This window comes from Ceratotherium simum, chromosome 3 (genome assembly GCF_057802395.1).
Source record: "Ceratotherium simum simum isolate JZ-2026a chromosome 3, ASM5780239v1, whole genome shotgun sequence".
Classification (NCBI taxonomy): domain Eukaryota; kingdom Metazoa; phylum Chordata; class Mammalia; order Perissodactyla; family Rhinocerotidae; genus Ceratotherium; species Ceratotherium simum.
The window spans coordinates 4,700,282-4,724,004 of NC_141902.1; the positions used below are offsets into that span (position 1 = coordinate 4,700,282).

Sequence of the window (23,723 nt, forward strand, 5' to 3'; positions counted from 1 at the left end):
TCTTGGCTAATAAAAGAATGGAGAGCCACCTTTACACTTTTCCTCTCATCCATCCAGCGTTCTCCATTCCCTGTATGTAGTGAAGAAAACATCCACGTCTTTTTTCTCATTTTACCTTATTTCTTTTTCTACAATGGCCTTTCACTGACTATATAACAAAGACCAAATTATAGAACCTCTGTTCTTGCTATATTTTCTACCAAAATCCTCTTTTACTCCACTTTTGCATATCGAAATTATAATACTGAATATTTTTTATAGATTTCTTTGTTTATATATTGCTTTCATGCATTAAAGTTCAATTAGTCATCACAATGGCCAGGGTATTGTTTCTTTTTAGTAACAACTATATTGATTATAGTTCCTTTGAAGATAAGTTCTCTGACCGCACTTGCAGTAAAAATATTTAAAGGGAGTGTCATGGAGAGATTAAAACTAGATACAGGAAAAAGCTGATGAATATTTCAATTCAAGGAAAAATTTTTGAACAGCTTCTCTCTACTGAACAAAATGCTTATATAAATATATAGTAGAGGGAGTGTTTGCTAACCAATTACTTCAATACAATTATAAAATAAGTAACATTAATTTTATGGCAAATGAGAAAGTTTTACAAAGGAGGTGATACTTGAGCTGGGTCCTGAGAGTTGAGTAGAGGTCCCCTAGGTGAAAGAGGTGAGGAAAGGCATTGAAGTGAAGGTCATGTTCAGATAATAATAGCAAACCTCAGTGTGTCTGGAGTACGATGTGCAAAAGTTACAGCAGCCTGAGTTGTGCCTTGAAGATGGACAACATTAATTGGAATTTGAACACTTCTTTTAAAAGCTTGAATCCTTTAGGTCGTAGTTACCAACTTCTCTTCCTCAGCAAGCATTTTACAAAATGTAGTCAAACAATGGCTTGGATTTTCTATTTTTAAATAATTCCAAGCATGACCCTCTATTCCAGAGATTTCCACTGGCTGTGTACTTTTTGATTTCTTAATGAGTATTTAATATTGTAAAAGATGAGAGTTGTTTAGAATAAAGACTTTTTAGTAACCATCACATAGTGATTTCTCTAAGTTATCAAGAGTAACTATTTTTATGTTATTGACATTTACATACATTTTCCCCTTATTAATTGATTTCTTTAACCTTGTTATTGCCTCCATGTCCCAAACACATATAAGAACAATGCTTTAGCAACAAAGCCATTCATTAAAGATTCAAGTTCTTAGTAAACTAGCCAGACATTATTCAATAAGAGAGGAAAATAGGCTAACATGTAAAAGAAGGTCATGTTTTGTTTAGATTTTTGCTATGGAAAGTTAATTTTCTTTTTCTCAGACTACTTATACCTGAGATCTTCTTAAATGCTATAATGTTTTTAATTTTTGTCATTTATTTTCAAGATATAATTTACATAAGGTAAAATTCACCGCTTTTTATATACACATCTGTAAGAAGTGTTGACCAATTCATACAGTCATATAACCATCACCACAAAGTTCCATCACCCCTAAAATTGTCCAAAGCTGCTTTGTGGTTAAACCTCCCTGCACCCCAGCCCCTGGAAAACTTGTTTTCTGGTATTATAATTTTGCTATAATATTTCAATTAGTTGCAGTATACTTACTGTTTATTCTCCACATTTCATTAAAACATATCGTCCCACTAATGATATTGTTAATGAAGTTGAGGAGAAAGTGAAAGTTAAGCAGTTCAGGAAAAAAAATCTAAATGAAGAAAAAAATGTAATTAAAAAGATTAAGTACTTCTGCTATGATTCTGAGTTATTTCTCAAAATGAAGAAAATACTGCCAAATCTTACTTCTTATGTATTACTTATAATTATGTGTAATGAATTCTTATAATACCATTTAGCAGTATTTCTTCCAAAAAAAGATTATTGCCATGATAATAAAGTTTGAAAATCTTTTGAATATATGTTGGCTTAATTATAAATTATAGTTTGTATGAAACATCTTCTAAATAGAAAAAAATGATTGTAAAAACATATTTGAATATATATCATATTTAATATGATAATAAATGTCATATGAGACTTTATATATTGGCAACAAATCAAACTAATCTAAATGATCTGTTGCACTTTATCAAATTCTATAGTCCTTAAATGAATTTATCCTAAAGATCCACTTCCAAAATATTTATATAGAGTAAGTCCATGAAATTTTGTCATAGTCTGATTCTTCATTGGGCTCAAAAAACTTATTTCTTGGGCCGGCCCCTTGGCTTAGTAGTTAAGTGGGTGTGCTCTGCTACTGGCGGCCCGGGTTGGGATCCCGGACGCGCACAGACTCACTGCTTCTCCGGCCATGCTGAGGCCGCGTCCCACATACAGCAGCTAGAAGGATGTGCAACTATGACATACAACTATCTACTGGGGCTTTGGGGAAAAAAAAAGGAGGAGGATTGGCAATAGATGTTAGCTCAGAGCCAGTCTTCCTCAGCAAAAAGAGGAGGATTAGCACGGATGTTAGCTCAGGGCTGATCTTCCTCACAAAAAAAAAAAAAAAAACAACAAAAAACTTATTTCTTAAATTTAAAAGAGAAAGGCCTTCTATTTATAGTTTTAAAAAAAATCTTTTGATGAAATTTTTAACTGGAAGGAGAGTTGGTTGGTTGTCAAGAGAACCATATGCTGCAGGCTCCAGTGAGCACAAGGGTACTCCCTTCTTCTTCTGGTACCCTGCCTCTTTCCTTAGGAAGGGTATCCTCAGACCAAACCTGACATTTAGCCTGTGATTGGATCGTATTAATTGAAAGGAAAAAAGAAAAAAAATTGAAATGGATTGAAATGAGTTCTGGGGTCTCTCAAGCATCTCAGCATTGGAGTTGGAATTTTCAACTGTAAGGAGATTTCAAATTTTTTGAAAAGCGTGTTTGGTCTGATTCAGGCTTTGAAGTCTGTAAAATTTTTAAAATTACTTTTGGACTCCTTTTGCTTTATATTAGATATTATGAGTACAAGATGGTGTATATATATATGAAATATGTATGCGTAATATATATATATACATAGACATATATAATGTATATATACATGAATATATATACACGAAAACCTCCATTATCTCTAGGAAACCACTTAAAACTAAAAAGAAGATTTACCATAATAACCTACTCTAAAATATCAGTCCAAAGTTAGAACTAATCAATTCTGTCAAGTGGTGTGATACAAAATCAACAAAGAAAAACAGTGGTATTTCTATACACTAACAATGAACTATCTGAAAAGGAAGTTAAGAAAACAATCCCATTCATGATAGCAACAAAAAGAATTAAATACTTAGGAATAAACTTAACCAAAGAAGTGAAAGACTTGTACACTGAAAATTATAACACATTGTTGAAGGAAATTGAAGAAGACACAGATAAATGGAAAGACATTCTGTGTTCATGGATTGAAAGAATTAGTATTGTTAAAATGTCCAAAGTGATCTACAGATTCAATGCAATCTCTATCAAAATATCAATGGCATTCTTTACAGAAACTAAAAAAAAATAAAAACAATTCTAAAAGTCTTTATGGAACCACAAAAGATCCCAAATAGCCACGCAGTTCTAAGCAAGAACAACAAAGAGAGAAGCATCACATTTTCTTTTTTTTTGTTTGTTTTTTTGTGAGGAAGGTCAGCCCTGAGCTAACATCCGTGCTAATCGTCCTGTTTTTGCTGAGGAAGACCGGCTCTGAGCTAACATCTATTGCCAATCCTCCTCCTTTTTTTTTTTTTCCCCAAAGCCCCAGTACATAGTTGTATGTCATAGTTGCACATCCTTCTAGTTGCTGTATGTGGGACGCGGCCTCAGCATGGCTGGAGAAGCGGTGTGTCGGTGCGTGCCCGGGATCCGAACCCAGGCACCAGTAGCGGAGCGCGCACTCTTAACCGCTAAGCCACGGGGTCGGCCCCCGCATTTTGTGATTTTAAAATATGTTACAAAGGTGCAGTAATCAAAAGAGTATGGTAGTAGCATAAAAACCAACATTTAGACCAGTGGAACAGAATAGAGAGCCCAGAGATAAATCCATGAATTTACAGTCAACTGATTTTCAACAAGGGTGCGGAGAACACACAATGAGAAAAGGATGGTCTCTTCAATTAACCATTGTACACAGTTGGCAGGAATCTAAATTGGCATGGCCGTTAGAGAAAACGGAGAAAATCTCCAAAGTATGGAGATTTCTTAAAAAATTAAAAATAGAACTACCATATGATCCAGCAATCCCACTTCTGGGTGTATATCCAAAGGAAATGAAATCTTAGTCTTAAAGAGATATCTGTATTGCCAAGTTCATTGCAGCATTATTCACTATAGCCAAGACATGGAAACAATCTAAATGTCCACTGATGGATGAATGCATAAAGAAATGCGGTATATACATACAATGGAATATTATTCAGCTTTAAAATAGAAGGTTATCCTGCCATATGAGACAACATGAATGAACCTGGTTCATAATGCTAAGTGAAATAAGCCAGACACGGAAGGACAAATACTGCATGATCTCAGTCATATGTGTAATCTAAACAGTCAAACCCAGAAGCAGAGAATAGAATGGTGGTTGCCAGGAGTGAGAGGGAGGAAGAATGAGGAGATGTTGGTCAAAGGGTATAAACTTCCAGTTATGCAAGATGAGTCAGTTCTGGAGATCTAACATACAGCATGGTGACTATACTTAACAATACTGTATTGTATGCTTGAAATTTGCCAAGAGGATAGATGTTAAGCACTCTCACCACAAAAAAAAAGATAATAGTAACTATGTGATATGTGAAGTGATGCATATATTAATTCGCTTCATTGTGGTGATCATTTCAAAATGTATGTATACATCAAAACATCAAGTTGTAAACCTTAAATATATAATCAATTTTTGTTTGTCAATTTTGTCTCAGTAAAGCAGAAAAAATAAAATAAAAAATACGTAAAGAAAGTAGGCGGGTACAAGAGGGTCATTGGGCTAGAGGACCAGTGAGCATCAGGCTGCTTATCCCTGAATTTTGTTTCTTTCTTTACCATATTGGGAAGGATTCAGGGAAATAAAGTAAAATTTTAGAGATACTATAATGCAGAATATTTCAAATATATTTATTTATTTCTATGTAGCCCCTGAAACACTGACAAAATCATGTTGTAATTAGAAAGCTAGTGAAAAATTCAAGACCAAGTCAATCTTAACTTCCATATCTTTGTGAAAATCCTGGACTTTATTATTTCCTATTTTATGAGATATTTTAATATTTAATATTACATTGATTTTTGGTAAGTTTTTGCAGATCAGTGCATTTTCATTATCTATCTAGATATTCTTTATTTCAATAAACTTTTTTATGATTACACTTTTTTGCATATATTTATAATTACCTCATATAAAGTGACTGAATAATCATAAAATTATTATGGTCTTAAGTAGTATTTTTTTTTCCATTTTATCTGCCAACTTTTAATAAAATCTCTCCAGTGATGGGTTTCTTCACTGTAAAGATATATGTCACAGAAATGGTGAAGAACTGTTGAGATTACTTGTGTTTTTGTCCAATGTGAATTATTGTAGTCATATCTTTTTCAAATTATTGTAAACAACTTAATGTAATATATAAATTTGACCAAATTATGAAAGATTTTAGGCATATCTAAAATTATAGGTATATCTTAGGTTTTCATAAGCAGTATTAGTGCTTAATTTTACTAAGAAAGACTTAAATATTCAAGTTTTAAAAACTCATTCATTTTTGAAGGCAAGTTTTTGGCTCTTTTTAAACAAGTTTAAACTAAATTACACAAAAGATATGGTTCAATGGTGTTATAAAAATTCATTATCCATACTTCTACATAGCATATAAAAAGTAAGATTTGGCAGCAGATCTATAAACTGAAATCCTCATTCTTTACATTTGTTTTTTGACGTTTTACTTGTCTATATATGCTACATGATTAAACAACTGAAAACATTTAAAATCAAACGTTGCCTTATCATGACTCCAAAGCAGCAACGAAAGGAATCTCAGATTGTGCCTAAAGGACGCTTAAAGAAATCTCTCCATGCATGGAACTGCCCTGCCAAGACCAGCGTTAGATCTTCAGTTGATAGCATCAAGAGGTTGTGTCTCATTCAGTACGAAACTCGTTGCATAAATATGCACTAGTAAATATTATATGTGGAATATTGTTTATCCAGAAATTTACTGACTTAGAGTCCCCTAAAGGCTATATTCCCTGTAAACATTCCTGCTCAGAATATAGAACATAACTAAACACAAAGAGACGCAGTGATTTTTTAATCTGAAAACAAAACAAAAACTTACTACTTAAAGGAAGGGAAAACCTTCTGTTTTATTTTTATTTGTAAATGCCAATGGTTTTCTCTCTCCCTCCCTCCATCCCTCCCTTCTTTCCTTCTTTTGTCTTTCTGTTTTTTATTGTGATAAGAACACTTAACATGAGACCTACCTTCTTAACACATTTTTAGGTGTACAATACACTATTGTTAACTACAGGTACAGTGTTGTACAGCAGGTCTCCAGAACTGCTGGAGTTCTGCTGGAGTTTTGTCTCGCATAATTGTAGGTTTATATCCTTTAAGCAGCATCTCCCCACTTCCCTCTCCCCACAGCCCCTGACAACCACCATTCTACTCTCTGCTTCTCTGTGTTTGGATATTTTAGCTGCCTCACATGTGGGTAATTGTGCCATATTTGTCCTTCTATGACTGGCTTATTTGACTTAGTTTAACATCCTCCAGGTTCATCAGCATTGTCACATATGGCAGGATTTTCTTTTTTAAGGCTGAATAATATTTCATTGTATGTATATACCGCATTTTATTTATCCCTTTATCTATTAATGGACATTTAGGTTGTTTCTATATCTAAGCTATTGTGACTAATGCTGCAATGAACATGGGAGTGCTAATATCTCTTTGAGATAATGGTTCAATTCTTTTGGATAAATACCCAGAAGTGGAATTGCTGGATCATATGGTAGTTCTATTTTTTTGTGTGTGAGGAGATCAGCCCTGGGCTAACATCTGCCAATCCTCCTCTTTTTTTTGCTGAGGAAGACTGGCCCTGGGCTAACATCCGTGCCCATCTTCCTCCACTTTATATGGGATGCCGCTACTGCATGACTTGCCAATCAGTGCGTCAGTGCGCGCCTGGGATCTGAACCAGCGAACCCCGGGCCACCGAAGCAGAGCGCGCGCACTTAACGCTTGCACCACCGGGCCGGCTCCTGGTAGTTCTATTTTTAATTTTTGAGGACCCTCCATAATGTTTTCCTTGGTGGCTGCACCATTTTACATTCCCACCAACAGTGCACAAGGATTCCAGTTTCTCCACATCCTCAGCAACACTTGTTATTTTTTGTTTTTTGATAATAGCCATCCTAGCAGATATGAAGTGATATCTCATTGTGGTTTTGATTTGCATTTCCCTGATAATTAGTGATGTTGAGTACATTTTCATGTATCTGTATGTATTCTTGGGGAAATGTCTATTCAAATCCTTTGCCCATTTTTCAATCAGTTTTTTTTTTTTGCTTTGAGTTGTAGGAATTCCTTATGTATTTTGGGTATTAACCTTTTAGCAGATACGTGGTTTGCAAATATTTTTTCCCATTCTGTAGTTTGCCTTTTCATCCTGTCAATTGTTTCCTTTGCTGTGCAACAGCTTTTTAGTGTGATGTAGTTCCACTTGTCTACTTTTGCTTTTGTTGCTTATAGTTTTGGTGTCATATACAAAAAATCATTGCCAGGACCAATGTTGTGAAGCTCTTCCCTGTGTTTTATTCTGGCAGTTTTATAGTTTCAGGTATTACATTTAAGTCTTTAATCCATTTTGAATTTATTTTTATGTATTGTGTAAGATAAGGGTCCACTTTCATTCTCTTGCATGTGAATATCTAGTTTCCCCAGCACCATTTGTTGAAGAGATTTTTCTTTCCCCATTGTGTGTTTTTGGCTCCTTTGTCAAAGTCACTTCACTGTATATATGGGAAATTATTTCTAGGGTCTCTATTCTGTCCCATTTGTCTGTATGTTTTTATGCCAAGACCATGCTCTTTTTTTCTTTTTTTTAAATAAAAATTGTGTATATATAAGATGCACAATATGATTATGTAATATATATATGTATATACACATAGTGAAATGATTACTACAATCAAGCTAATTAACCTGTCATCTCTACACAAAGTTACCATTTTTGTGTGTGTGATGAGAGGACCTGAAATATACTCTTAGCAAATTTACAGTACTCAATACAGTATTATTAACTACAGTCATCATCTCTAGATGTATTCATCCTACAGAACTGCAACATTGTACCCTTTGCCAGCATCTTCCCCTTTCCCCACCTACCTGCCCTAATAGAATAACCACTATTCTACTCTCTGCTTCTAGGTATTTGACTTGTTCTAGATTCCACATGTAAATGATATCATGCCGTTTTTTTCCTTCTGTGTCTGCCTTATTTCACTTAGTATAATGTCCTCCAGGTTTATCCATGTTGTTGCAAATGGCAGGATAACCTTCTTTTTTAACGCTTAATAATATCCTATTGTATATATCTGCCACAATTTATTTATCTATTTATCCATCAATGGACATTTAGATTGTTTCCACGTCTTGGTTATTGTAAGTAATACTTCAATAAACATGAGAGTGCACATATCTTTTCGAAGTACTGACTTCATTTCTTTTGGGTATATATTCATAAGAGGATAGCTGGGTCATGTGGTAGTTCTATATTTAGATTTTTGAGGAACCTCCATACCATTTTCCACAATAGCTGTACTAATTTACATTCCCACCAACAGTGTATAAGTACCATACGCCTTTGATTACTATAGCTTTGTAATATTTTTTTTTTTAAAAAGATTTTATTTATTCATTTTTTCCCCCCAAAGCCCCAGTAGATAGTTGCATGTCATAGGTTCACATCCTTCTAGTTGCTGTACGTGGGACTCGGCCTCGGGTTGGACGGAGAAGTGGTGCCTCGGGGCGCGCCCGGGATCCGAACCCCGGGCCGCCAGCATCAGAGCGAGCGCACTTAACCGCCAAGCCACAGAGCCGGCCCTGTAATATATTTTAAAATCAGTAAGTGTGATGCCGCCAGTTTTATTCTTCTTGCTTATAACTGTGTTGGCCATTCAAGGTCTTTTGTAGTTCCATATGAATTTTAGGAATTTTTTTCTACTTCTATAAAAAAGATACCATTGGTATTTTCAAAGGGACTGCATTGAATCTATAGATCACTTTGGGTAGGATGGACATTTTAACAATGTTAATTCTTTCAGTCCAAGAACACATGATACCTTTCCATTTATTTGTGTCTTTAACTTCTTTCATTAATTTTTTGTAGTTTTCAGTGTACAAATCTTTCATTTCTTTGGTTAAGTTTATTCCTAAGTGTTTTATTTTTTTGATGCTATTGTAAATGAGATAGTTTTCTTAATTCCCTTTTTGGATAGTTCAGTGTTAGTATATAGAAACACACAGATTAATTCAGGGACATGATCTCAACTTCAAGGACTCCACTCCCAAGAATATCTCATAAGTCTAACCCATTTCAGGGGGAGAAAAGACAAATGAGAGTCTCTCTGTTCTTTAGATGTTTTTATCTCTATGAATTGCAGGACATCTGTTCTCAGTTTTAATTTTATTATTTTCTAGCTGACTTAGCCAAAGATTTCCCCTCTGTGAGCCTCATGAGTTAGTATTATTGTGATTTAAAAGAGTTGTTCTGAGTTTGAATGAAATAATACAAACTGTTTAATTTTTCTCAATTAAGTATACTTTTAATTTTTTGTCTAGTAGACATTATCATATCCTTTTTTTTAATCCTATATTTCAAGCAGGGTATATTCCAGTGAGAAAACCCTTTGATACCTAGAAACATTACTGCCACCCTCTTTTCAGAGACAGTTGGAGAAAGCTCCCTCTGGACTGGTTGTTGGGTCTGAACTCAGCATATGGCAAGCATCCAAGCAATCTCAGTCCTTTCACAGGGTCTTCATAAATTACTTCATTTCTAGTGAATTTCAAGAATTTGGCAAATCCACATTCAAATGAAATATAACTACTTTTTAAAATAATTTGCCATCGTCTTCCCCTAAGTAACTTTCATTTGCGCAAATGGGTAGACGTGAAAACATTTCCAGCGTGGTATGAAAATTTATAACCTCCAGGTGACAGCTTTAAGGTGCTGTCAGGTAAAGTAATAAAGATCATTTTCTGATTGACAGCGTTGTTTAGATTTTTCCTCTACTTTAAAAATGAAAGTTGGGAAACTTCTTCAGCCATAATTCAAGTGTGAATTATATTGTTTCATTTCAGTTATCTGGATATTTCAGAGAAAAATCATTTGGGTTTAAATTACTAAATAAGAGACTGATTTATATATCAAGACTATTTTTCCTTTTCTTTAAAGTTGAAATAGTTTTACGTTTAGTTGCAATCATGTGGAGTATTATGGCTCTGGCGCCATTATTGCAATCTTGCGTTACTATTGCTGTAAAATGTTTTAAATTTTTCTTATAAGAATATTGCAATGTTTGTATTAATTTAATTAATATTAATCACTTTAATTCAAATTTGTTAATAGGAGAATTTCACTGTGGATTTGAAGACGGTAACATTTGTTTGTTCACCCAAGATGATACAGATAATTTTGACTGGACAAAGCAAAGCACTGCAACAAGAAATACGAAATACACCCCAAACACAGGACCTAATGCTGATCGTAGTGGCTCCAAAGAAGGTACGAGGGTATGATACACTATGTTCGTAACAATCATTCCCCAGCCTTGGGCTTCGAGAGATGCCAGTTATGTGAAATACAAGAGAATACTTAGCTATCGATTTGAAGATTATGGAATAAAACATTACATTTTTTTATGTACAGCATCAGTAATGCAGATATTTCCAAAGTTTGTAGACATTAATTTTCTCTCAGAGATTAGGATTATTTTTTTGATAATTCAATTCTAAAATTCCAATTTTGTCTCAAGTTTTTATATATTATAAACAGTTTTATCTTTAGTTATGTAATCATTTGTTGTTTATATTGTTATGCATGTACAGATTTTGTAAATGAAATGCAAATCCTCCTGTCAATTTTTACTTCATATGAAAACTCTAAAACTTCTCAATAATTTCAAATTTCATGTTACCTAATAAAATCATGTTTAAACATTTTATTTTGTCTTTTTAAAGGTTTTTATATGTACATTGAGACATCTCGACCCAGATTGGAAGGCGAAAAGGCTCGACTCCTCAGCCCTGTTTTCAGCATAGCTCCTAAAAACCCTTATGGACCCACGAATACTGCATATTGTTTCAGCTTCTTTTATCACATGTATGGACAACATATAGGTGAGATGGCAACAATTACTATGTTTCTTCTGAAGTAAATAATAACTAAAGAGAAAGAAGTTGATAAACACACAGCATGAAATCAATTTTAAAGTATATCATCCTTGACTTTTAAATGACTTACCGGCAAATTGCAAAATATGATGCTAAGAATGTTCCCTCACCATGTCCTAATTTACAAAATTTAGATAATAATTTGAAATTTTGGAGCATTACCTACCTCCTCTGGAATTCTAATTCAGGCAGCCCGTCAGTGGGTTAAATTTTTTGTGAGATCTTGTAAAGTTAATTCCAGTATAATTTGGGCTGCTTCTTCCCAAAGAAATTTTCTTGAATAATGTATATTAATGATCATGAAAAGGAGAATTGTCAGATTTGGAGGACAAGTACTTTTAGCACCATCTCCACATTTGGAATATTGGTGTTATATTTTCTTGTTTAGAAAGTGTGCCTAACACACCTGGTAGATTTAAGAACATCCTCGGTCCTGAGGAACATACAAAGACGAAGACGCTCCCTGCCCTGAGAGACCTTACACAGTAATGAAGGCTGAGATGAGCAAATACACAATCATGCTAGGTAGAATACCATAGAACCTTGAGAAAGGACCTAGCAAAACTAGTCTTATGGGTCTATAATTCTTTATGTGCAATTCTAAAATCAAAACAACTGAACACAAATTTTTTTAATTTAATTATTTGGCAGCACGTGCTAACTGATCTACACGTGTTAGAATATGTGACTTGAACTGATATGAGGCTATTTATAGTCTTTATTTATCCAAATGAGTGTGAGCGTTTGTACTCTTCGCAGCAAAAATATTACTCAATTTAATTATGAGATTCTGCTCCAGATCCTTCTGGGGATGTCACATAATGTATAAGATATGCACTCTTTTAACTTTCTAGAATAAGACAAAATTCTGAATGGCCCAGCATGACTAGCCCCGCAGAGCTTGGACAAGGCATTGTGGGTCTGTATCTAGCTGGAAATAAGGTAGTGCTTCAGGACAAAGGAAAACGTTTTTCTACAAAGGAAGGGTACATTTTCAATAGACAGAGATGAACACAGAAAGATTAAGGCTCTGGTCATGAGAAAGTAAAATGCAGGAAGTTAGGATGACATCAAATGTCTTGATATAAATTAATAAAACTAAAGATATAAATAGATATTTATATAAACTAATAAAATTGTGCACATGATATATGCCAACTACTGTACTATTTAAGTGAAGTAATCCTCATAATAAGTTTATGAAAATGAGCATCACTACAGTGATGGGAAAACTTCACAGTGGGGAAAACTGAACCTCAGAGAGTTTGTATGAATTGCAAGTAACTGGTTATGCTGGGATTCAAACTTATAGCCACACTATTAACCAGTATTCTTCACAGTGGAGCAACAGGTGACAAGCCTGGAAGGATAGCTCTGTGCGTTAAAAGTGTCCTCAACATGAAGTCAGGAAACCTGGGCTGGAACTGGGCTCTAGCATTCAGCCATTGTAAGAATTTAGAGATGTCACTTAAAATGTCTAGATCTTGGTCTCTTCTTCTGTAAAATGAGATTAATAATTCCTATTTCAGAAATTTGTATTTCAAGTTAAATGAGACAACATTTATAAAATCTATCAGATGGTAGACACTCATCTTCTTAAGTTACTTAGAATCTCAAATAGCAGCAGTAACAGCAATAATCAAGTCATAGCTAATGTTTATGGAGTACTCATCATGGACCAGGACACTACTCCTAACACGTCATAGATTGTTCCTCTTAATTTTCACAATAAACGTTTGTGCTCATTAAAATCATTATCCTGTTTCATAGATAAGGAAACTGAAATACAGAGAATTTTAATTACCATGCTGTCATATCATAGCTGATAAGCAGTGAAGTCAAAATACCAATCTGGGAAGCTGGACGCGGTGTCTGCTGCTTCACTACTCTGCAGAGAGAATCAGTGGAATGTCATCAAGGCTTACCTACTTGAGTAGTTCGGGGGGAGTTAGTACAGATTTTGTGCAGACAACAAGCATGATGAGATCTTTGATTTGGGAAAATAAATCCTATAGGTGTGGGCGAAATAGTTGAGAAAAAGAATATAAACTAGAACAGCAGTTGGAAAGCTATGAGAGTAGTCATGGCCTCACTACAGCCTAAAATTTGAAAGGAAATCAATCTCCACACAATTGCCAACCATCTGATTTGTTGTAAGATCACTATCTTATTACAAAAGTGGAATTAGCTCAACTCCAATTCTTCCCTTTAGTGGATCATGTATGTTTGACTTGCTCTCTATTTTGAATATATTTCATGGACTGTCTTTCTCTTCTTCCAGTTTACCCTAGAACAGGGAAATTTTTAATTGGTTTTTAAATAAATAATTCTAAGATCAATAATTTGAATTACTTTAATGAGTAAAATATATATCTACCTTATTTATGAGCCTGGCTCCCTTAGATCTCTCTCTCAAAATTTCTGCATGTTTATGCTGAGTCCCAAGATAATTTTAATGTACTTTTATCTGGACAATTGTTATTCACATCCTCTTTATTGTCAGTGGATGTTCAGTTGACTTCTGCTATTTTATTCTGATTATTTCAGAGAAGGCAGTTTTGCATTTCTTCCACGTTCTCAAACGTTTATCACATTGATTCCGGTGCCATTTCTCGGCTTCATCAGATGGCTGAAGGTTGTAGGCATCAGGTCTGTTACCTGGGTCCCTCTCAGCAGGGCACAATCATGCTGAACTAAAATCTAGGCAAAAGTATCTGTTCTAGACATTGACTAATCAATTAGGACTAGATGAGCTGCCTCGTTAGGGAGATGCTGCCTGTGGCTGAAACCTTCCCTCTTCGCAAATATTATTCTAAGACACTCATTCATCTGTAAACCTGGGGGCATTTATACTCACTAGTTTTACAAATTACATTCTCAGTTTTATTCATTCTTTTAGAAATCCAAATTCAAAAATGATTTGTCCTGGGTTTCTAATAGCTTAATTGCAGTTATTATTCTTGAGTAGCCATAAATAATCTTTGCTGTTTTAACTGTGACTAACAGGCAATACATCACTGAGAAGAGTAATAATTTGTTAATAATATAAAAATGGATGATCAGTTATGCATTACTTAGAAAAGATACTTCTCTATGTTGTATTACTTATCTATTACTGTGTAACAAATTTCCCCAAAATTTTGTGACTTAATACAACAAACATTTATTATGTCACAGTTTCACGGGTCAGGAAGATGGATCAGCTTAGCTGGGTGTCTCTCATGAGGTTGCAGACAAGTGGTCAGGCAGCACCACAGTCTAATTTGAAGACTCAACTGGGTAGAATACACTTCTAAGCCCACTCACGTCGTTTTTGGCAGGCCTCACTCCCTTACAGGTGCTGGACTAAGAATATTGATTTCTTACAGGCTGTTAGCCAGAGGCCTCTCTCAATTCCTCGCCATGTGGACGTCTCTCTGGGATTGTCTCATGGCATGGCAACAGGCTTCCTCCATAGCAACAGTTCATGACAGGGAGCAAACATGTGCCCAAGACTTTTTGTAACCTAATCTCTGCAGTGACCTCCCAGAACTTCTGCCTTATTCTGTTTATTGTAACTGAGTTGATGATTCCAAGCCACACTCAAGGGGAGGAAATTATATAAGAGTGTTAATCCTAGGAGGTTGAAGTCATTGGGAGGCATCTTAGATATTGTCTGCCACACTGGCTCAATTTCTTGTAAGTTAAAGGTTTCATCAAAATCAATTGAAGGAAAAAATAAATGAAAGCTACAATGTGTTAACCTTAAACTGTTGATTTATATATACAGGATACAGTATCTGGCTATTGACGATAATGTAAGATGATTTCAGCAATCTTGTAGCTACTAGTAGGCGTTTTGATTCTTGATTAATCAACTGAATTTCTAATCTTCCTGCAAAGAAATTGAATCTCATATGAGGTCACTGAATATGACAAATGCTTATTAAAAATCAGTAAAATATGTACTTCATTTATTTCTAGAAAGAAGAATGTGAGATATAAGCATCGTACTATACCAGGAAATTAAAAATACAAAATCACTTGTGAATACATTCATTGAACTTTATAAGAATGGCTCAATAAAGTTGAGGCTCTAGAAAGGTAATTTCACTATAGAACAAATGGGAGGCAAGGAGAAGGGGTTTGTTAATAAAATCTATTCTTATGAATCTTGAGGGTGAGGAAAGAATGATAAGTAGAGAGAAGTGGGGCTGTAGAAGGGCCTATTTTAAGAGGAAAAAGAGTTAATAGAAAGGGTAAGTTTAGAGATACAAAAATCAGAGGGAAACAAGTTTCTTGAAAAGATGGGAATGTAGAGCTCGGGTCGGGGAATTAACCTTGAAGAGGGGAACTAAGTCGCTTTCACTGAGGTGGGAAGAAAATAATTAAGTAAGAATGTGGCTTCTGATACATTCCTCGATGCCAGAACAACAAAGAGATGTGAAATTTGCCTTTCTAACAGTCTATATTTTCTCTGTAAAATAAATGCAAAGCTTGCGTTGTGAAGGAGTAAGCTACTTGCGGAAAGTGTCGAATGGCAGCAGATACTGCTCAGCCATCTAGAGAGAGGTGGAGAGGCTGGAGATCAGGGCGCCAGTCCTCTTCATTTTGAACTGCTTTTAAGGACGTGATGATCAGTTTGACTCCTCATCACTTCTTGCGTATAGTGCTGAACTAGCCTGCTAACTGATTTCCTTGCTGTCTCTCTGGCCCATAGTCTCTGTGGGTAAAGATCATTCTCTAAAACTAGTAACGTAAGAACCTCAAGGATATGTGCCCCTCTGGCTTCTCCTTGGGGCAGCTGCATAGTTTATTCCAGCCGTACACGAAGTTCCCCAAATCGAGCTGTGTCGTGGCTGAGGCCTCTTCATAATCTCTCTCTCTTGTCTTGTGAACTGCATGCTTGGGAGGAGCAGAAACAGTGTTTCTTCCCATCACATGGTACCCGGCAGATATAAATATTTATTTGACCCCTCCATAAATATTTATTAAGTAAATTAATATTTTTTAAATCATGTGATAAAATAAGTATTTTTTCTCCTCTTTAATCATCTAGGTAACTCATATTCTTGCTTCAAAATCCAGTTCAAGCACATCTGCTGAAATTCTTCCCCATCCTCCCTGCTCCTTCTGTTCCCAAAACTCCTGGTGCACATCTCTGTCGTTATATTTGTCACCCTGACCCCTGCTAGGCTGTAAGCACCTTGAGACAGTAATCATGATTTATTTATATTTGATCCTCTGCAACAACAAATACTCAATAGATTTAAAGAAATAATCCATTCTTTAGCCTCTGAGTATACTGGAAGAATAACAAAACAAGAGAAATGAAAATATGGAGTCTAGATTGGAAACAGAAGGTAGTTTCACCAAGACCTTTTAGGGTAGGGTGGGGAAAAACATAGAAGTTAATCATTGACTTAACTTGAATTTGAATCTAAGTGCTCTGGCAGCTAAAGCATAGAGGAAATCAAAAGTGTTACATGTTTCTTAACAATTAATTGAGAGGGAAATTTATCTTATCAGAGTACTAAATGCTCTTAGTACTGTATAAAAGTACTCTTATAAGCAACATAAATATTGCTATACTCTTAGCAATATCTTTACTTAGTATTTTTAGAAAGATATAAAACATGTTCAAATAAAAATTTTATATATTTGTAGATCATAATACATTAGAGAATAAAATTTGTGTTTTGAGCTGAAATATCATGGTCTTTGATGATCTAGCAGAATGTAGAAATAGAATTTAATGAGTCTGGAATTCATCTCTAATTAAGTTTCTCTTAATAAGATATCTCAGGTTATCCTTGAACAAGAGTTGGATTACAGCTTTCTCAGTGCTGGCATTCAAAGATATTAAACTGAGGACTTAAATGTTTTTATATAAGATATAGAGAAGGCCAAGTTGATAATCTTTTGCCTAGTTTTAGGAGTCTGATTTTTATTCTCATTTTGGTCAAAGAGCATATTTCTTCTGATTAGAGTTTTAAAAAATGGAGATTCTTGCTTATATCTCAAATATGTTCCTCAAATAGGAAATCTGTTCACATATTTTTTCCTTGGAGTTAGACATCATATGAGAGACAGCTTGAGCCTGAAAAAAATCATAAGATAAGGTGCCATTGTTTTTAGAGCCTCGACTACACACACTATAGAAGAGTTTCGGCAGAATAAATATGTAATTTTGAGATATTTGCATTCTAATAAAATCTCAGAATTACATTCCGTGCAAAAGACAACTCCCAGGTGGCCGAGGGCATAGATAAGTTTATTTGGTATTCTCCATATTAGAGAATAGCTACTGAACCATGGGCTGTTTGATAATAGTTGGTATTAAGCCACTTTTTCTGTTAAGAATTAGTCAATGCTCTCAGTAAAGTCCCGTTTGTGTTTAAAACTGATAGTACCAGCGTCATCAATATGGATATAGTGCAGTAGGTGGAAGACATTCATTCAGTAAACTGCTTTGTTAAATTACGATTTTTTTTTTAAGTTTCAGGTACAACATAGTGATTCAACATTTATTTACATTACAAAATGACCACCCTGATAAGACTAATAACCATCTGTCATCATACAAAGTTATTTATGATATTGTTGACTATATTCCCTAGGCTGTACATTACATCCCCTGACATTTATTTTATGACTGGAAGTTTGTACCTCTTGTCCCCTTCACCTGTTTCACCCTTCCTCCCTTCCTCTCGCAACTACCAATCTGTTCTCTGTATCTACAAGTCTGTTTCTATTTTGTTTCATTTGTTCATTTGTTTTGTTTTTTTTAGATTCCACATGTAAGTGAAATCGTATAGTATTCTGTTTCTGTCTGCTTATTTCACTTAGCGTAATACCCTCTAGATCCATCTCTGTTGTTACAAATGGGTGAATTTCATTCTTTTTCATGAGTGAGTAATATTTCATTGTATACGTACATCACATCTTCTTTATCTATTTATCTACCCATGGACACTTAGGTTGCTTCCATATCTCGGCTATTGTATATAATGCTGCAGTGAACATAGGGGTGCATATATCTTTTAAATTACTGGGTTTTTTTTTTTAATTAGAAGTATTTTTTTGAATATGTCTACTCAGGCAAGGGCAACAAAAGCAAAAATAAACATATGGTACTACATCAACCGAAAAACTTTTGCACAGTAAAGGAGACCATCAACAAAACAAAAAGGCAACCTCCTGAACCAAAGAATATATTTATAAATGATATATCTGATAAAGGATTAACATCCAAAATATATAAAGAACTCATACATCTCAATATCAAAAAACAAATAGTCTGATTAAAAAATGAGCAGGTGATCTGAATAGGCATTTTTCCAAGGAAGACATACAGATGGCCAACAGGTACATGAAAGGCGCTCAACATCACTAGTCATCAGGGAAATGCAAATCAACATCACAATGACATATCAACTCACACCTGTCAGAATGACTAGTATTGAAAAGAAAACAAATAACAAGTGTTGGAGAGGATGTGGAGAAAAGGGAACCCTCATACACTGTTGGTGGGAATACAAATTGATGCAGCAACTATGGAAAACAGTATGGGGGTTCCTCCAAAAATTAAAAATAAAATGTATTTTTTAAAGGGGGAGGTGGATAGAATCTAGCCATGATTTATTACCATTTATAATCAAAATATTATTACACCCACTTGTCACGGACCCTCCAAGAAGAGCATATGTAATATCTAATGCATTTACTTTTTAAGTCTCTGGTTTTGAACCACCAGCTACCCCTACATTTACTTTCCCCCTATTTAATTATTTGTTGATGATGGTGCCTCACACAATATATAGTAGAAGCTAGGATGTTTAAACAAAATCAATGATATGACTGAGAAAGGCTGGTGTTGCAAATATACATCTCATTTTCAGTGTAATTAATAAACAATGTAATTTCATTAATTGAATTAATGGTAAGCAAATAAGTTAACTGCTTTGTTTCTCACCTGGGGTGCCAACTTTTTAAACTAACTTCATTGAAAGTATAGATTTCTTGTGATGGGTATTTTTGCCCTTAGGTCTTGAGTTCACTCATTTCTGTTCAATAGGGTGAATTGCACATGCTTTTTGCCTCCTGGTGTTAGGGTTCTGTAGAGGATAAAAGAGAATTATGGTAAAAAGGTTCTTATCCATCAGTTTGTCATCTCTTGGGGGTAATAAATTACTGAATAAAATAAGTCAGAAAGTCGTATATATCACAATGCACGACAGGCCCATGCTGTGGGTGAACAAGGGAGACAACACCCAGAACAGCAAAGTTAAAGTTTCTATGGAGGGGAAGAAATGGAAGCTGTCCTCCAAAAGAGGTAAATGGTAGGCGGAAGGCAAATGTTGGAGAATGTGAGAGAATGTGAGAGGAGCCACGGTGTGAGGGTGGAGAAGACTGTCCTTACGGCAGAGTAGGGAGGGTGGCAGCACCAAACAGTGACAAGATCTAGGTAAGATCTACACGTCAGAGAAATAGAAAGGCTGATGAAAGCTATGTTTTAGGAAAATTCACTGGACACTAATGTAGAGATTAAATTAGAGTCAAGAAGGCGTGGTAATGACTGGAGAACATTGACATTTTTTATTTAAGATATTGTTCCAATTATATATTGAAAAAATAATAACAATGGATGCACACAGCCATTTCTATTCAAGCAGAAACTGATGATTTTATAATTTCCCATTTTGTCTGTGTGTATAGTACAGATGATGCTAACAATTACCCATCAGTAGACATAGCCCTTGCCTGGAGCTAGATGATTTCGGCACATCCTCATCTTTCTTGAAATGTGAAACTCAAATTAATGAGCCTGTATTACTGATTAGAATAAAAATGTGATTTACATGCAAGTGATCCCCTGGCCTTTGAGTAAACCAAATTACAAGTTAATTTATAGGAACCTGGTAATTTCAAGTATCTATAGGAAATATGTATGCACATTTTAGGACATATATTTCAATTTCTCTAAAATATATAAGATACATATTTATAATAAAATAGTGAAAAGTAAAATCACGGGAGCTGACCCGGTGGCATAGTGGTTACCTTCGACATGCTCCGCTTTGGCTTCATGGGTTCGGATCCCTGGTTCTGACCTATACCACTCATCAAGCCGCTGTGGCGGCGACCTACATACAAAAAACAATAGAGTAAGGTTGGCACAGATGTTAGCTCAGGGCCACTCTTCCTCAAGCAAAAAGAGGAAGATTGGCAACAGATGTTAGCTCACAGCCAATCTTCCTCACCAAAAAAAGAAAAAAAAAGTAAAATTATGTTAAGGACTTAATTAAAAAAAAGAACTAGGTAATAGTAACTATAAATTATATTTATGCAAATTATATTTTATGCAGTAGTTTATATGACATAATATTAAAATAAGAATCATTCCAGGGCCGGCCCTGTGGCTTGGTGGTTGAGTGCGCGCGCTCCACTGCTGGCGACCCGGGTTCGGATCCCGGGCTCGCACCGACGCGCTGCTTCTCCGGCCATGCTGAGGCCGCGTCCCACATACAGCAACTAGAAGGATGTGCAGCTGTGACACACAACTATCTACTGGGGCTTTGGGGGGAAAAAATAAATAAATAAAATCTTTAAAAAAAAAAAAAGAATCATTCCATTGCGTAATGCCATGGATAACCCCAACACTTCGGTCACTGCTCGTGAGCTAATACAGCCCCTGAGTCATTTGGCCTTTCTGATTATACTCCCTAAGCGTGAGATGAGCGAAGCCCTCTCTAGCTCTAGCAGCTGACTGTTGAGGAACAGTGATCAGACGAGAGTTAGGAAACCAAGCGGAAGAAAAAGACAGTAAGGTTTTGCTGAGCAATTTCAAACTTGTGTCATGGAGCCACATAGCATTTGAAAATCCTTGAGAGTGGTTAAATTCATACCTGCTGATATCCGGTATCTACTAAAGCATAAACACAGTGCCTTTGAGGATTTAAAATTACTTTTAAAGAGTATTAACACAATCCATCATCACAAGAAAATATGGAGTTTTCTTGTTCTAATACTGTAATAATGTGCTGAATCAGCTTTGCGGAATCTAGCTTCTCTCGAGTCACTTTATTCTGTTTCACAGGTTCTGTTGACCAAAATGACCTGAACATAAGTTTATATAACTTTTGGCACTAAATTCTCTTTTATAAACTTAAAAACTGGAAACTTGCTTGAAAAAATTTCCAAAAGCATTTATTTATGAATATTGCTTTTGTCATCATTTCTAAAATAGAATGGTGAATCAATAGTTTGTATTCGTTCATTTGGATAATGGGATATAATTAATACTATGTACATAAGAATAAGATATTTAAATTAAAATGTATTAGAAAGGATTTATTTCAATCAGTTACACTTCTAGTGTCTTTTTCTTATAAAACAAGTAATACTTGCCTTTTAAAATAAAATCTAGCCACAATTGAATATAGTTCATAAAATCTATTCAAAAACTAACTCAATGTGGGATAATTCAGACTTGGCTTCTTTAGAACTAGGACAAATATTTTTCACATAGTATACATTCAATAAACATAAATTGAAGCAATTCAAATTTGAATTTATATTACATATGTAAAAAGAAAATGTTAATTAAAAAATGTAAACATGATCACAGGCAAAGCATATTCCCTGGGAAAAAATATATTCAATATTGTTATAATAACCTATCATTATTGATATAATAATAGTAAGCATATATATTAGTATGTGTTTCATTAAAGCGTGTATTTATTACTTTAAGTAAATTCTAGAAGGCATATAGTCCACACTACTTTGTTGGCCTAATTACAACTAATAGGTCTAAAAAAAGTATTATCATTTTGTTAACGTTTAACAAAAATTTCCATATATTGATTTGATGACAAGATTGATTCCTGTCATTTCAATCAAAATAACAGGCCATGCTACGCAAGAGAAACAAGACTTCCATATAAAATGGTAATTCATTCACTGCTATCTATTTATGTTAGCACCTCACAGTTATTGAAGCATCTACGGGCAGTTTTAAAAACCTGGAACAACTGGAGCTGCATTGGTAGCTTAGAGAGACTGTCTTTCATTCTTTACTTGCAAGCTATTGAAGGACTTCTGCTAGGTAGAGGAGCAAGGTGTTACATTTAAGAAAGACAAAGAAAGGAGATAACTGATACTTTCATTCCTGAAAAAGCAGTACAGTTTAACGAGAAATCAGTAGAGACTATCAAAGCTCAGCCCAATCAGTTACCACTAATAGAGCCATGGGCTGTGTAGAGGTAGGCCATGGAATAGACGAGGAGCCCTTTTCTTATTTAAATCACACACAGACTGTTTATTCAAATAATTTATGAAAGATGTATGCTGCATAACACTTTGTTAGTCCAATGACAACTAGCAGGTTCAAAACAGTATTATCATTTTACTTAATGTTTAATACAATTTATTATTTATTTGAGCTTGATTTCCTTGGAATCCCTCTCTGTTGTAGATTAATGGCCAAAAATATAACACAGTTACATCACACAGAAGTATGTCCTGCAGTGGCTTTTCCATATGGCACAAGGTTGCATTTCTGATGTACAAGGTACCAGCACTAACGAGCAATGTACTTTCTGGTACGTCGAATAGCTAAAAAAGAAAATAGGAAGATGGATTCAGAAAGCTACTCTCTGCCACAATGGCTCACCAAGCACAGTGGGAAAATCCAAGAAAGTTTAACTCTAAAATGCTCCAAAGGAATAAATAGTTTTCCACTATTCTCATATTGTTGAATCTTGATATAGTAGTGAAACCTCACATTAATCTGCCCTGCAGATTTAGATCTTAGAGGAGGAGCTAACAAAATTCACACCCATCTTGTGCATAAATGAAGTCCCATTAGTGGTTTTGGGAAAAATACTGTAGGATCACTTAGCTTTATTTAAGGATGAATAAGGGGGAAGAAAATGAGAGACAGAGAAAATAAGGCTCCAATGAAGATTCCACAGTATAAAAAGAGGCTAACATGGACGTAGTAAAATCAGCACATATTGTTGAAAAAAACTTATGACAATTCAGGGGAAAGTAAAATTTGTACAGTACATGCTTTATATTTTCAATAAAATTCATCAGAATATGAACTTTATAAACAATGAAAGATAAGAATGATACAACAGTGGACCGAGAAAAAGAAAGAACTGGATAAAAGACTGAAATAAAAAGGAGCTTGATGAGATCAGAAAAGAATGTGACATCATAAATAACACAATAGTCAAATAAAGATGACGTTAGAAACAAAAGAACGGAATCCACACCATGGACAATAAAATCAGTACTATGGA

The 23,723-nt window shown here is 34.9% G+C and overlaps 1 protein-coding gene across 1 annotated transcript in view; it reads left to right on the forward strand.

Annotated features, from left to right (window-relative positions):
• Window positions 1–23,723, forward strand: part of MDGA2 (MAM domain containing glycosylphosphatidylinositol anchor 2) — a 791,668-nt gene that overhangs the window by 742,612 nt on the left and 25,333 nt on the right. Inside the window, exons 13-14 of the mRNA XM_004436360.3 lie at window positions 10,610–10,765; window positions 11,221–11,379. Of these exons, the coding sequence (XP_004436417.2) occupies window positions 10,610–10,765; window positions 11,221–11,379 (315 nt within the window). The remainder of the gene's footprint in view (window positions 1–10,609; window positions 10,766–11,220; window positions 11,380–23,723) is intronic.